At 47.4% G+C, this 16,399-nt stretch overlaps 1 protein-coding gene across 4 annotated transcripts in view; it reads right to left on the bottom strand.

Moving 5' to 3' along the window:
* DENND1A (DENN domain containing 1A) overlaps positions 1-16,399 on the bottom strand; it is a 543,444-nt gene that overhangs the window by 40,520 nt on the left and 486,525 nt on the right. For all 4 annotated transcript variants that reach the window (XM_060100633.1, XM_060100635.1, XM_060100634.1 and 1 more), the window contains exon 19: positions 11,197-11,328. In XM_060100633.1, the coding sequence (XP_059956616.1) occupies positions 11,197-11,328 (132 nt within the window). The remainder of the gene's footprint in view (positions 1-11,196; positions 11,329-16,399) is intronic.

The raw sequence follows: 16,399 nt of genomic DNA, 5'->3' as shown, positions 1-16,399 counted from the left end.
AGGGCCCGTGGGGCAACAGGCGCTTGAGCGGGCCCTGAAAGGTTGATGGCATTTTGTCAGCTGGAGCCGAAGAGGAAGGCCATTCCTGGCACTGGAGACAGTAGGAGGCCATCCATCTCTGGGTTCCCCCAGCGCCCAGCACGAGGCCTGGCCTGGAGCAGACGCCCATGAAGAGCTGGTGAAGGAGTGAACACGGAATTGTGCTGGGCACTAGAGGAGAGGAAGGGACTCTGCCTGGGGTGGGGACACTTAGCAGAGTCTCACAGGGTGAGAAGGAACTGGCCAGATGTCAAGGATTGCACGTACCTCCAGCCCAGCAGGCCCAGCCGTGGGCAGGGGGCTGGGAGGGGGCCCTGGGGGCTGGGTAAATTCTGATCATCTAGCAAGTCTGTGCCCCGGGGAGAGAATCCTGGAGAGGGACCCACATTGTGGAGGGCTGACGGGCCCTCCTATCTCACTACCTGCTGATGTTTTCTGATGCCCCTTGTGCCTCACAGACCAGTGGAGGAGAGCGACGGGTGACCCCAGGAATATGAGGGACGTACGGGTGCGGTGGGGCTGACATCCAAGGGCAACTGGGGTGGGGCAAGTCTGGGGAAGGCCAAGGACAGACTAAGACATTGCAGCATGAAAAGCGGACACTGGAGCTGCCAGAGCAAAGGTGGTGCTGGAAACCACAGGGGTAGCCAAGCTCCCCACTGAGTGGAGAGTCAGAGGGGACAGGCCAGAGCTGGGGAAGAGCTCTGTCCAAGGGAAGGAGGACCAAAGACAGCTCCCTTGGTGCAAAGTCCAGTTCAGACCTCCTGCCCTGCTGGACTCGACACTTCATCCATCCACCAGCCTCCTGCCGGCCAGCCCAATTTCCATGTCTCGGTGTATTTTACTTGGACCTTTCTGGAGACTCTACCTTGGGCCAAAGGAGTGATTTAGAAGGCAAGGATTCTCTACTGCAACCAGCCAGAGAAAGCCATGGGGCAAGGGGCAGGGAATTCCACCTGAAGTCAGGTGCCACCCCATCCTAGAACAGGCTAGAACAGCAGCTCTGTTTGGTCTCTCAGGTTCAGAACCATCATCAGGTGCCTGAGACACGGCCTGGAGAGGCTGCTCCCATCTAAACGAGGACAATGAGCTCTCTGCCTAGTCCTTGAAGCTGACGGAGAGCAAGGGCAGTAATTAAACATTGCATCTACTCTGCAGTGATCTCCAGCAAGTCAGCAGTGATGAGGTGATGGGCACCTCCTGAACATGCTGGTGGGGAATCAACCCAAGGACCAAATTGGTTGGAGTTTAAAACAAATGAAAAGGGACTTTGAGATGCTCTGTGGCATGGTCATACAGCACAGGTCTGTGCCTTTCAAAACCACCAGATGGATTCTGTGCACCAGGACTAAGTTGAACCACTCACTGTGACACCGTGGTCTCCCTGAAGGCAGGGGCCTTGCAATCGTCACCCTATTTTCACAGATGTGGCACAGAACAGGTATCCGTGATTATCTGCTGAATAAGTGACCTAGGTTCTTGGCTCTTTCTCCACCTCTGGGCCCTGGGTTGCAGCTGACTTGGCACACTCCACTCCCCAGAAGCTGTCACAGGCAACTGTGCCCATCTCTGTAAACTGCAAGCCCTGATTCGTACCTCCCTGCCATGCACTCACCTGTCCCCTCTCTATCTGGTGCCCTGGGTGACCTCTGACCTTGGCCCTCCACCATGTATACGCTTGATTTCAAGATCCCCACCACTCTGGGTGTGAACATTTCTCTGCCATCAGACAAGAGGACAAGGGCCTGGGACAGTGTCTCCTGTTTGGCTTCTGTGCACATTTATCAATTTAATCTGTTTTCCCTTCTTTTGATAATAGCCCCCTGATTTCCTTTCCAGGAACCACCCCTCCTGTACTGCTTAGGTATGTGTTTCAGGTAGAGCCTTATTCGTGGCCAACAGAAAACCCTTGGCCACAGTGATGGGTTCTAAGACAGGCATATGATCAAAGTTGGTTCAATGAGTGAACCCACGCCTCGTGTGGCAGTCACTAGGAAGTGACACCCTCCTGCTGGTCTCGCCCCCGGAAGGATACAGTCTGGAGCTGCTGCAGCCAGGGAAAGCCTCCCTGAGAATGGTACCAGCAGAGGAGGCCAAGCTGGGAGAATGCAGCAAAAAACTGGGTCTGATGGACGTGATTTAATGCCTGGATCAAGTCATACTTGAAGCTGGTATGAATGAACAATTTTTCTTTTTTTGTCTCTTGCAATCCAAAGTAACCTAACTGATGGAGATTCCCAGTATAAGCCCTGCCCCTGGTCTCTGGGGGCTGGGCTGGCCCCTGACACCCCCAATACTAACTCCTACACATGCCCAGTTTCTATCCTGCATTCTAATCCCTCACACATACGAAGAGAGCACCCAGCCTGCCTCTGGTGTCTAGTGATGGGTTTGGTGTGCAGAGTCTACGCTGGGTGCAGAATACTAACTTTCTTGTCTTGGTGCCAACCGAGGCCCAGAAATATTAAGGAAGGCCTGGGATCTGGAAGGAAACCAGGAACAAGGCCTTACCTGTGGTCCAGCATCCTGGGATCCTGGGCCACCTGCCAAGGCTGCTGCACTGGCCCCATCACTACAAACTCAGCAGGAAACTGCCATGTTCTTAGCACAGAGCTGGAGCGTGAACCTGAGGTCTAGTAATAGACAACATGGCTTTGAATCCTGACTGTTGCTTCTGAGCTGTAAACCTTGGCTAAGCCCCCAGTCTCTCTGAGCCTGTCTCCTCTGCAAGAGGAGATGATACGTGAGACCCAGTAGGCTGGTTAAAAGGACTCAGTGGACTAACTCGTGGGAACTGGAGTTGGAACACAGTCCCCCTTTTCCAGGTCTCAGCATGGTGCCTGGCATGTGGTGAGCAATTCAGCCTCAGGGCCCCCCTCCCCTCCCTCACTGCCCTTCGACCATAAGACGTGCTCAAACTGCTATGAAAGTGCCCAAGACCTAGCAGGAGGGGGTGGACTATGGTCCTTGGCCCTTTGCAGTCCTCCTTAACTTGTGCTGAATGGAGGTCAGGTGGTGGAGCTTAGAAAGCAAATTGCTATTTTGAACCTGGATTTTCATTTGGCCGCTGACGTTCCTCAGCCCCTCCACGGCACATCAGGAGCCCCTGAGCTACCTGTGGCGTCCTAGCTGAGAAGGCAACAACACACGCTTAATCAGAAATCGCCTGGATTTTCAACCCAATCCTTATGAACTTCCAGAATCTGATTTCTCTTTTTTGACCGGCAAGTTTTTCCTCTTGAAATAGAACATGTCTGCTCTGTGGAGCAAAGCCTGGCCTTGTTAACCTGGCATCAGAAAGCTGTCTCTGGGCTACCTGGGCGATGAGAAAGTGAGGCCACATGGAAAGACAGGCCCAGCCAGCCACCCTCGCCAGAAGACCTGACAAACCCACGACCAGTTAGGGACCACAACGCTTCGGCAATGGCAGGGCATGAGTCAGAACAACTCTGCACAGCCACCAGCCTGCTCTGAAGGCAGAGCTGCCTGCTGGGCACCCTGTAGACGGCACGCGGGAGCTGGAGGGAATGGAGTGGGAGGCCACCCCAGTCGTGCTCGCTTTCTCACGCAAAAATCAGGTTGAAAGAGTGGAAAAAGGGGCAATGGAAAAGGGGGAGATACGATTTTAAAACAATAGGGTTTGAAGGAGCATCGTGCAGAGAGCTCTGCCTTGTGGCCTGTGAAGGCACAGCTGATAAGATAGGCCAAGAAAATGACTTTGGATAGCAGACCACGACACTCACCTGCTCACGCACGCCTGGTGCCCCAACCTGCCCCCGGCCCCTTCCCCTCATGTGTGTGAGTCAGACTTGGGCACCACCTCCCTGCCATACCCCCAGCGCCTCTCCCCCTGCCCCACGATGCCAGCCCTCCTCGGTTTAGGTGTTGACTTTCCCACAAGAGCTGTAGACACGAGGGTCAGTTACACGTGTGCACGTGTAGGGGGGCTGCCACTGAGGGGTGTGTGTTCTGAGAGCCGCGGTATGATGGGCGCTGGGAAGACAGGCTGACTGGGAGGCCATGTCAGTGGGTGACTGACATCTGGCTCTGCTTTTGCTCCACTGGAGAAAGACTGATCTTTACCAAGCGCCCATGTGTAGCGCTGATCCAGACAGACAGTACCTCACTCAATCCTTATAAAGATCTATGACGTGAGTATTATTATCCCCACCCTAAAGCTGAGAAAACTGATTTCACTAAGGTTAAGTTACGTAGTGAAGGTTACCAGCTTGTTAGTGCCAGAACTGAAATTTAAGTCCACAGCTGCCTGATGCTAAAATCTGCTTTACCCTCAACCACACTGCTTTCATCAGCTGATCAGCCTCTGCCTTTCAGCAGCTACATACTTGGGGGGATGGGGGCTGTATTTGCTTTCTCTCTCTGTGAATGGCTGTTACGTATGTGCGTGCCTGTGCATGTGCGTAATTTTTTGGCCATACCATTTGAAAGCAAGTTTCAGACATCACCTAAATACTGCAGTGTGTACCCCTGAGGCATAAAGATAAGCCCCTAAAAACCATGACATCAACAATAGCTCTAACATATCACCTAACATCCCAGCCCATCTTCAGATCTTCTAAATTGCCCAAGAATATCTTGGAAGCTTTAAAAAAAAAATCCAAGTTCATACTGCATTTGGTTATACAGCTCAGTCTCTTTTACAGATAAAATCTTTGCTTTTTTGATAGAATTCAAGGGACACCGGGCTTTTCCTTCCCTTGCCTGCTCTCTCCCCAGCTTTCTTCCTTTCCAGGTTGACCCATCCTGGAAGTCTGGGGGTGTCCCATTGCTCGCCTCTCTCCCCTCCCCTTCGTTCCTGCGGCATTTAGGACTAGACCTTAGGAGCTCATAAAAACACAAAGTAGAATGAGACAGGATCTAAATGCCTATAATACAAATCTGTTTCTACTTGGAAACAGAACCCTTATTTATGGAAGGTGATTTGGAAGTAGTTTTTGACCACTAATGGAATATTCATTTTCCTTTTTCAAATGAATGGAATTACAAGCAGAGCAATGGAAATAAAACCAAATAACCTGGACACACAACAAGTACTTAAACAATAATCAATCAATCATTAATCAATTTGAAAATCCACATCAATCATAAAACCCCAAGACATCTACTGACTGCCAGGTCAGTGCCAAGCCCTATGGTGGATGTTCCAGGCTCACATTCTCATGGGCCTAAAGGTATAATCACAAGGCTGCGTGAGATGCACTGCATGTGCCAAGTTCTGGGGCAGCACAAAGACAGGAGCAACCAAATCAGTCGGGAGGATTTACCAAAGGGACATGCTCTGAGGGCAGACAGGCAGATCACCCCGGGCCTCGCGGGCTCTGCCAAGGGTGAAGGTGGAATCTTCAGGGGAGACGGGGAGCAGGGAGGTGGCACGGCCACTTGTGTGTGAGGCTGTGTGGGGAATGCAGTGCGGGGGAGTCTGGAGGCCCGGAGGCCAGTTAGGAAGCTCTGGAGCGGTCCAGGGGAGCGATAATGCAGCCTGAACCAAAGCTGTCACAGAGGCGCTGGAGAGGAGAGGGACTGGGCAGTGGCAGAGGGCAGAAGGGAGAGGTTCTGGGGGCTGGGGAGTGGACCTGGGCTTGTGGATGGACCTCGCTGTGGTGGGAGATGGGGGAGGAGGGTGAATGTGGCGCGAGTGCACATTCAGACTGCAGGCCTGTGGCGTGAGGTGTCTGGAAACATGCGAACATCTGTCCAAGGTGTTTGGGAGGCAACGGCTGAGTTGAAGGGAATCGTGTGTGACTTCCAGACTCATTGAGACAGAAGGGGTTTCTCAGGGCGCTCAGAGCTGAGGGTGCTGAGAAGGCATTCGCTGGCTGGGCAGCTTCTCCAAAGCAGCATGAGACTGGCACTAAGTGACCCAGCTCACGCTTATAAAGCCAGAACTCTCCGTATGCACAGATAAGCAGGCAACCGCATTCCAAGAGCTGCTTCTGGGGGTGTATCCAAACCACTCCGTCCCAGGTCTCTGGAAGCCTGGTGGCGCTTAGTTTGAGCTTTGGTTTAACTGGCTTTTCAACCTTTATGTTAAAGAGGTTTAGAGAGCTTTGCTCAACCGGGAGAATGGACACTTTTCAATGCACACTTTTTGGAATCTAGCAGATTGGAAGGCAGGCAATTACTTTGTTTGTAGGATCAACTGCGGGGCGGGGCTGGGGGGAACACAACGAAGGCGGCCTTGGAGTGGGTTTGCCCTGTCCTCCCACCTCCTGAGAAGGCCCAGTCCCTGGCCGAGGCCCACAGCATATGGCAGCACGTGTGCGGGACTAGAATCCAGTGTCACTGGGTGTCACTGCCAGTCCAGTTCCTCAAGCCAGGGAGGGAGAGCTGCACTCAGCCGAGAGAAGCAGGGGTGCTGCTGCTGGTGGAGTATGAATTAGCTCCTAATTCAAGTAAAAGTCCTCTGGGCCTGTTTCCCCCGCCGTACAATGGCTATGAGGCCTTCTTCCTTACCAGCTAATGTCGATTCAATTAAATGAGGACAAAAGTGAAAGCGCCTGGCCTGTCCACTTAGTAAACGCAGGGGGCAGAGCAGTGTCCACGGGGGTGCTGCCTCCTCTGATTTCTCAGACGGGGAAGGGTCAAGCCAAGATGTCTGGCTGAGGGGCGCCCAGACCCTGCTGGGGAGGGCAGGGCTTCCTCACTCCTTCCCCAGCCACAGAAAAGAATGTCCACTTCTCTGCCCAGGAGAGAAAAGCGTGGGGGAGCCCTTAGTTTCTCTCTGCGCCCTCTTGCTCTCGGCTGCCCAGGGGAGGAGGAGTGCTTCCCTCCGAGTTTGGGAGAAGGAACTGAGCATGCTCTGTGCTCCCGGTGCCCCCGCCCCCGCCCAGCGGTTGGTCCACAGGCTCCCTGGGTGCTGCCTGCAATTGTCCATGTCTCCTGTGGGGAGTAGCTCAGTCTTTTCAATTTGGAGGTGAGGTTTCAGCAAGCCCGTTTGGCCTCAGCTCTAAAGCAGTGTTCTCCTTTTAGCCTACTGGTAAAAATGCTGGCATTTTTATCTCATTTGACTGTCTCCTGGGCCTTATTTCTCATTTGATTCTGAACTTGGGAGAATAAAAATAGTTATTTATAGGGGGCTTCCCTGGTGGGGCGGTGGTTAAGAATCCACCTGCCAATGCAGGGGACACGGGTTCGATCCCTGGTCCGGGAAGATCCCACATGCCACGGAGCAACTAAGCCCGTGTGCCACAACTACTGAGCCTGCGCTCTAGAGCCCGCGAGCGCCGCAGCTACTGAAGCCCGTGCACCTAGAGCTCGTGCTCCACAACAAGAGAAGCCACCACAATGGGAAGCCCAAACACATTAGCAACCAAGAGTAGCCCTACTCACCGCAACTAGAGAAAGCCCGCGTGCAGCAACGAAGACCCAACGCACCCAAAAATAAATAAAATTTAAAAAAACCAAAAACACCGCTAAAAAAAAATAACAAAGAAAAGCTATTTATAGCCTCCCTAAACCTAAACATTTTCCAAGGTAGGAATAGGTATTCTCAAGTCAGAGACTTTTTTAAAAAAAAAAATTTTATTTATTTATTTGGCTGCACCAGGTCTTAGTTGCAGCATGCAGGATCTTTTAGTTGTAGCATGTGGGATCTTTAGTTGTGACATGTGGGATTTAGTTCTCTGACCAGGGATCAAACCCGGGCCCCCTGCACTGGGAGTGCAGAGTCTTAACCACTGGACCACCAGGGAAGTCCCTCAGGTCAAAGACTTTTGAACTCTTTAAAGAAATCAGACATGATAAGGATGTAGAGGCCAACTAAAAACCCCTTTATTTGCCCTTGTCTGGAACTACTGACATGGCTCATGATGAGCTCTGAGGGGCATTACGTATGTCTGCTTTAGAAAACAAATGAAATGCTAGTGAGTTCAGTTTGTTGACAAAATATCTTTTAGTTACAGGGTTCAGCTTAGGTCTACAGACAGTGGTCCTGCAGGTGAAGAGGCTGCCCCCATGGGGCCCTCAGAGTGCCCTGAGCTAACCTCTCTCACTGTCCTCATCACTCTGAGTTGGGCTGTCCACTTGCTGTTCTGTCACCCTTATAACACCCCACAAGTACTTTTTTAAGCACATGGTAGGTCTCAATACATGGATGAATAGATGCAGAATGAAAGGGAGGAATGGTCATAGCCTTGAAAGAGGAAGCTCTGGTGCAGCAGAGGCAAGAGAGCACCTTGTCTCCCCCAGGGGGTCTGTAAAGGCCTCCCCCGGGCTCCCTGCCACCCTGCCACACGTCTTCATGGAGTCCCCTGGCTGGCTCCATGGGCACGAGCTTTGCAAGGTGGAGGGATTAATGTAATAAAGATCTCAACAGTCTCTGCCCCCAGTGGAAAGCTAACTGTTCTTAAAGAATGAAATCCATAGGAACACAGACTCAAGGCACAGGTCTTGCTGAGGTTAGTGTGCACTGTCTGGCTAGCTTAAGTTATTTTTCCAGGACACATGAGTCTTACTAGACATTTCAAACAGAAGCTGATGTCTCTGCTTGGTGACGGACCTGAAATGGGTTCTGAAGGTGAACTGTCCTGGGTTTCTGCGCTGGCAATGTGGCCCTGGGAAGGTCCCTGAGCTCTGGCTCTGGGTCCATAAAATACAGCTAATGATCCCTTCCTCAAAGGACTATGGCAGAGATGACACATGTTTTCCAAGAGGAGAATATGTACTGTTGGGGCTACAGGAGCAGTTTAGGTGATACATGGATGGACACTTAAAAATCTTTTTTTGGATACACCTTTGAAACAAACTGGACCAGTACATCAAACTGTGGTTTTACCAACAATCATTGCATAAGATGAGGGTAAAGTTGGTATAAATGTCAGGTTGGAGTCTGTTTAAAGAAAAATAACAAGTAAAAAAAATGGTACAGATGGAATACAGAGGAGAGTGTGGCAAAAAATTCTGAAATGGAACTCGAAGGACTTCTTTGAGAATACCTAGCCCCTAAAACTCATGTCTGCCGGTAGTAGGTGCTCTAGAAACGCTGCGTGTTCCGGTCAATGGCCCATCAAAGCAGGCGCCCAGGGAAGGACTGAAGGACAAGCTAGTACCAGGGCGAAGCTGGAAAGAGTTAAAAGAAAGAGGTCTGCGGTTTCTGTGGCCCATCCCCCCTGCAGCTAATCTGTCACCTAATGAAGAAGCGGCCGGCACAAGTGAGCTGGCTGGCAGTTCACTTACAGCAAACTGATTAAGAATGTTCAACCAACAGCAGACTGTAGACCTTTCCAGAGAAAATAAATAGAGTGTAGACTGTATGCAAATGTGTTTGTCACTTTGACAGCACGTCTCAATTAAGGCATCTCGCGGCTGTGGGTAGGCTCTGCGGCTGCAGCTGTAAGGGAGAGCCCGCTGCATGGCTGATACTTGGGGCTTGACCTTAATCCGCATGCATGCATTAAAAAAACCCTGCCTTCCTGTACACTTGCATAATGCTGGCAGCCACGTGAGGGAAGTGACAAACTGGGGAAAAAAAGCCACTTTCATCCTCTCCAGTTTACAGACCTGTGAAGGCACAGACAGCTCTTATTTCAACAGAGTTTGGGGTGGCTTTTTTAATTGTTTATCCCCCACCCGTATGCACACACGCTCTTATTCTGCATTTAGCTGGGAATGACATTAAAGCATCTCTACTTCTCGCTGAAACGGAAAGAAGGTCTTTCTCCATTTCAAATAGGGCCTCCTTTTTTGTGTTTCGAAAACGGAATGTTTAACACCATGAAATCCCTCCCCCCCGCCCCCTCTTTCTCTGTAATGGGCTCCAAACTCCAGAGAGGGGCTCTTTTCATGGGAAGGTTAGTGTGTGCAGGAATGAGGACAAAGGAAAGCAGGAAGCTGGCTCTGGAATGCCATGCTGGCGACGACCGAGGCTGTGCTTTCAGCAAACACAGCCAGGGAACTGGGGCGCAGATTTCTCCAGCAGGGCCTGAGCCCCAGGAGGAGGCAGCTCCTCAGGGGTGCAAACACTGACGCAATTTGAAGATAATCATTTATCAGGTGAGCACTGCCCTGTGGACGTTTCTTTCTTGTGCTACGTTTCAATTTTTATAACATCCCTTTTAAGTGTAAAATCAGAAAAGGGGGATGGATGTCCCCAAGTTTAAGACGTATGAATGTATTATCCAAAAATATCGATTACAGAGGAAGATTCTTATGTTTCAACAAACTCATCCCTCACGATAATAACCCACAGCAACAATTTCATTAGTTCCCTTCATTTCTAAAGAGCTCAAAGCCTGGTACATAGCAGGCACTTGATAAATGTCTGCTAAAAGCAGGAACGTTTTAAATGCGTGCTTCTAGATCATTAAGGTGATAAAATAGCATCATATTTAAGATAAAACCATGAAGATTATTTTAATCATGCTTCATCTAATAAATGGTTCAAGAATCAGGTGATTTAAGAATGAATAACCTTGCAAATTCTTGTTACAGTCATAGCTTGCTAACAGACCCATTTCTCACAAATAAAAGAATTATGACTTTTGCTAATCAAGAGAGTTAATTCAAGAGTAGAGGAGGGTATACAACCTTTTTCAACCAAAAATATAACCACTGATAGGAAATGGATAAGAAAATGTTCAGTTTCTATATGTTTTACTTAAGAGAAAAAAATCAAACAACTGGACAATTTTTAAACGCTCAGGTCGAAAACAGTTGGTTACAGAATCGGATCACGAGAATCGTAGCGTGAGTGTTTACTCTGAGAGGCACGACACCCAGAATTGATTTTCAGGAAGTACATTAATAAAGAACTCCTAATTGATTTTTTTTAAGACTTTGCTTGTTACTTTTTATTTGAAGGTGCAAAGAAGGGCCTGGGATGCTAAAGTGTTCTAATGAGATGCTTAGCTAACAGAGGCACCTTAAACGGAGTGCCTTCGAGTGGGAAGGCAGCAGCTGCATTTAATGACTTCATTCAACAGTTCAGCTGGTTTATGACCAGAGCCATGCTGTCTCCTCAAAATTTCTGAAAATTCACCTTTTTGAAACATGTTTGCACCAAGCGAACCTTTGAGACGTGCAAAACTCCATGGAGTTGTTTTGTTTTGCCAGAGAGAGCCGAAATGAAAAACTGTACGTGTGCTATGTCGTCTGCTGAAACATAACAAAAAGCCCAGATGGAAGGGCCAGGGTACATACCTGTCCAAAGTGGACTGTGATTGGCCTCCGGTCTTCTCGGAACTTGGGGTCCTTGGCCTCCACCAGTGGGGACGGCGCAGTCTTTGGCAGCTGCTCTTCTGTGGTGGGGACACAGCCATTCTCGGTGATGTCCTGCAGAGAGAAGCCCGGTCGGGAGTTGGTGTCAGGGTCATGACCGCTGCCACGAGCACAGGGGCTCCATCCAACCCCATCGCTAAGAGGCCTGCCAGGGAACTCCCTCTGGGACATTCTGAGCCTATCCCCCTGCTAAAGATGGAGGAAACGGAAGGCTAACTTGGCCCTTTGACTTTTAAGGAGTAGAGAAACCAAAATCATGCATATTAAATTACAAAGATAACATAATAATTCACAATAGTGTGTGGGGGGGAATGTTTCATCCTACTACCTTACATGGTTATTTTAATTTTTAAATATTCACTCTGTCCACATGCAGACATTTAAAAATTACTTGCAATCATAGCTTGTGCACAATTTTACATTCTGTTTTTTTCTACTATAAGCAAATTCATGGTGCTCCATAGTCATTAGAATGATAATTAATGAATGCATAATATTTCACTGAGCAGATACTCAATAATTTAATAAACCATTCTTACTACTATTGGGCATTTAGATTGTTCCTAATTTTTTTTTAAACTTTCTAAACATCAGTGATAAACACTGCAGTCTTTCTTTCTTTTGTATTATTTCTTTTACAGAAATCCCTAGGAATGAAACTGCTTGATCAAAAGATATAAACATTTTTAAGGCTTTTTATTCATTCTACCAAACTGCTTTCCAATTTACACCAACTACCAGCAATGGATGTGTTATCAGTTTCACCGTGCGTGTTAGCCTCATCGTTTTAAAAATGTATTGCTAATTTAAGAGGTGAAAAATTAGACCTCGTTGTTTTAATTTGCATTACTTTGATTATTTGTGAGTGTGGACATTTTCTCCACATTTGTTTACTGATGATGTTACTGTTTGTGAAAACGATGTGTTTCTGCTCCTTCTTTCTTAGCCCTAGTCTTTCTGGCAGAGAATGAAGAAAGAGACTGAAGTCTAAGTTAGGATTCTATGACCTGGAAAGTATTTAGGGAGCCAATGTCATTTTTTTTAAATCAGAAATTTACATTTAATTTGTGCTTGTGATGAATGAAGTCAAATTTTAAGGTAAAGAAAAATCCCAATGTGCAAAAGGCAGGTAATGGCTCCTTTGCGTAACACTGGCAGCTGACTATACCCATGGGTTCTTTGGGACATGGATGGTGCCGAGTTGTGCAATATGGATCATATGGTTTATTCATGAAAGTTGCTTAAATCTTCATTTAAGCAAGGCAGAGATTAAATGTACAAGTAAAAAACATTTAAATCATTGTTTTTTTCTAAGTAAAGATAACAGCTAGAATAAAATAATAAAGACAGCTTCCAATTATTTTCATTGCAAAAATAAATACATATTTTTGTCAACAAAACACACACCCTTAGTACTCATTAAATTCTGCACATAAAAGACAATTACTCAGTCAAATAGAGAGAACGGTGACACATGGAGGAAAGTGATCCCTTACTAAATAATAATGCATTAAGGAAGAAACACATGTAACATCTTTGAGCCTTAGTCTCCTCATCTGTAAAATGGAGCTATGGCAGCTATGAGGAGTAAAGGAGATTAAGCAATATACGTGTCTTGAACATTTTTACTCAGTAGTGTCCTATATACAGGACTCAATAATAATAACTGAGTACCTACTAATAAGGTATTCAATAAACTACAGGGAGTAAATCAACTACACTTTAATAATAAAAATAAATAAACAATAGGGACCCTCCCCCACCCCTCTTCTCTATATGCTCAACTCCACACACCCAGCTGAGTCTCTGCACTGCTTGGTAACAACACAGGGAAATGGTGACCTCTTGGTTTTGCGGGGAGGGCTTGCATCAAGTGGCCCCCGCATCTTAGCCTGGCTGAGGCTCAGTGATGAGAGAAGTTGCCGCCAGTCAATTAGAAACAGCTTTCTTGGAAAGGGGCTGCCCTAAGGTGCTCAGGTCAAGTGGAACAAAGACAGGGAGGGGCTCCTTCTGTGTCAGAAAGTAACAAAGGGCAAAAGAGGCATTTTGGATCCAGTGGGGTTACCGAGAGGACAGACATAAGAGGTTGAGTAAAGCCAAACAGCAAAAAAAAAAAAAAAAAAAAAAAATTCACTTTAAGTTCAGGAAAAATATTGCATGTGTGTGTGATTGGTTGGGGGAAAAAATAAAGACATGAAGCAGTAGGGTAATCTAGAAAGAAAATATTGATAGTAATGAAAACTATAAGATGATAACTATTTTTAAAAATGTCTGTGGTAGTTTTGGGGAAAATGTCTTAGTTTAAGTTTTTAAGTTAAAATTTTAAGTAAAAATTTCTTAGGTTTTGTTTTTACCATTAACTAGCTGTCTGATCTTTCCAATTCATTCAACCTCTCTGCACCTATTTCTTTATTTTTGCAACGGACACCATCTGCTTGGCGAACTTCAAAGTTACTATGAGAATGGGTTAAATGAGATGAGATGTGAGGCAGCGTTGAAAAATGTCAGTCCTGCACAAATTGAACGTTAGAGCTTTATTCCCTGCAAAATGGAAAAAGCACCATCTAAAAGGAAGAGCTTCCTTGTGCTGAGTGTCTACTACTTGAAGTCACTTCTCCAGACCCTTGACCTTCACGATCACACTTAGTTTCCAGAAGAACCACAAGGTAAACAGGATTATCGCTCTTTTATAGGTGACGAAACAGGGCTCAGAGAGGGCAAGTTACCCAAGGCTACACGGCTAGAAAGTGGAGGAGCCCAGAGCAATGTGATTTCTGGCATTTATACCATATCGACCCATGACAATAGCACAAGAGAAGGTATTGAGTTGAGAAGGTGCTCAACAAATCATCAGGTGTGACCTCGTCCTCAGAAACCCCTTTGTCACACTGATCCTAAGCTGCCGTGCTGTGTGCTATCTGCGCACTTATCTTACCCCTATAGACTGAATGCCTTGGGGTTTGGGTTCTCTGCCCCAGAGCCTGGAATATAGTACATGCTTTCTGACGAATCTTCGTTGAATTGAACATTTGGAAGGCAAATGTGTCCAATATACACACGTGCTTGTGCATCAGTAAGCAGTGCTGCACGCTAATTTTCTTTAGTTACAAGAGCCAAAGGTGCCCAAGGCTTCTTACAAAGTCCTGTGGCTCGCCCCACCAGTCTGTTAACTTCTTCACTATTTCCTCCACCTGGGGAAGGACAGCTGCTTCCTCCCAGGGTCCTAGAGAGCAGGGCAGGAGGAGCCCTAGTCAGGAAAGAAATAGGGCCCGTTTACATCCTCTACTGTAGGTATCAGTAGAGACCTTACACACTGTAGGGATCCAAAACCACAACTCCTGGTGCTCACAATTAAAGAAATTGTGTTCTAAGAATTAACTAAGATGCCATCAGCAAAGAGTATGGGAGAACAGGCACTCTCATACCCTTCTGGTGGGAACACAAACTGCAATTCCTATCAAAACCCTAAAAGAGGTAAAGGGCCTTTGGCCCACTAATTCCACTTCCAGAAATTTATCTGGATGAAAAATTAAGAATTCCCGCATGGATTTACCTATGAGGACGTTTGCCTAGAAAAAATGGGAACTAAAGTGTCCAATAATGGGATTAATGAATGTATGTGTGTCCATCAGATAAAATTATATGTAGCCATTTAAAACAACAACATGTGAAGGAAACATTTAGTGGTCTGAGAAATGGTCAGGATACAGTTAGTGAAAATGCAGGTTATAAAATGAGGTTATTTTCTTTTTGCTTGCCTGATTTGTTGAATTTTCTCCAATAAACATGTTTTTCATTTGTAAATGTTCAAAATGTCATTAAAAAACCCGCCAAAATCATGAATCTGGTGGGAAGGGTAAATCTGTTCCTTCCTGAAGAGTCACACAGGAGGAAGACACTAGACAGAGCTGCAGATCAGAGGCCACTGCAGGGCGGCCGATTTCTTCCCAGGAGCCTCCACAGCTCGGCTGAGCTGGGACACTATTAGTTCCCATCCCTCGGTAAAGCAAAGGAGTCAGAAAATAATCCGATTCGTATCACCTTCTCCAAGCTGGAATAAAAAATCATGACTGGGATCTAATTTCCACCTGTCTGCGGAGAAGGCAGGGCCACAGTCCCCAGGAGAAGCCTGGAGGCAGGAATTCAGAGAAGGAAGGGGGCTCTGTGTGGCCTTGGGTGGGAGCTGGGGTGAAGGAGCTGAGGATGTGACTTCATGAGGCAGAGGTTCCAGGAGAACATTCCTGGCCCAGGGGAGGTAGGGAGCAGGGTGCCTGGAAGACTACTCTGTGTGTGGAGGACCAAAAGGGAGAGGATCCCACACCAGCCATGTTCTCAGGGTTTGTGTCCACAGGTATGTGGGCAGATTGGTTGTTCCAGGTGTGGGATGTGAGAGGACAGATGGGATGGTAACTCCCATTTGCCGAGTGGCTGCTATGTGTTGCTGTTTAAATCCATTACCTCTTCTAATCCTTACAACAATCCAGTAAAAATCTGTATTTCCCCTACTTTACAAATGAGAAAAACTAAGTTCAGAGAGGTCTAGTAACTTACTCAAGGTCACACAGTTAATATCCTACACAACCAGCACTGAACTCGGTTCAGCCATCTGCCTCAGAAGCCTAAACACCACTCCACATTGCAGGGTGGGGAGCTTTAAAGCCTCCTGTGGGTGTGAGGCTGAGGCCTCCCATCTCTGACTCAGCTGGCTGGTCTCCATGTTCGGATTTGTGCAGTGCCCTTCTTTTCCAGTCTACTTCACACCACAGCAAATACAAATTACAATATGAATATTGGTATTGAAATAGTATCCAGAGTTGGAATGTCTGTGATTGAGGTCGCAGCCGAGACAGGGAGCTGACAGCTGTGTGACACGGTGTGAAAACGTCTGTTCTACGAGAGGCTACCGGGATCTCCCTGCCCTGCACGTGCTTCCTCACTCTCTTCAATACACTAGGAAATGTTTAGCCAGAAACTCAAGCCTTCACTAACCCAACTGTGAGCTTGCTCCTTTCAATCACACAGACTCTAAATCAACAAGCTCGATTAATCTTTAAAAGATCAAAGATTTAAAAAGGGCTGTGAGGGAACTGCCTGGTGGTCCAATGGTTAAGACTCAGTCACCCCT

Source organism: Mesoplodon densirostris, chromosome 6 (assembly GCF_025265405.1).
Source record: "Mesoplodon densirostris isolate mMesDen1 chromosome 6, mMesDen1 primary haplotype, whole genome shotgun sequence".
Classification (NCBI taxonomy): domain Eukaryota; kingdom Metazoa; phylum Chordata; class Mammalia; order Artiodactyla; family Ziphiidae; genus Mesoplodon; species Mesoplodon densirostris.
The sequence above is the reverse complement of the archived record's forward strand: the minus strand, read 5'-3'. Positions and strand labels throughout refer to the sequence as shown.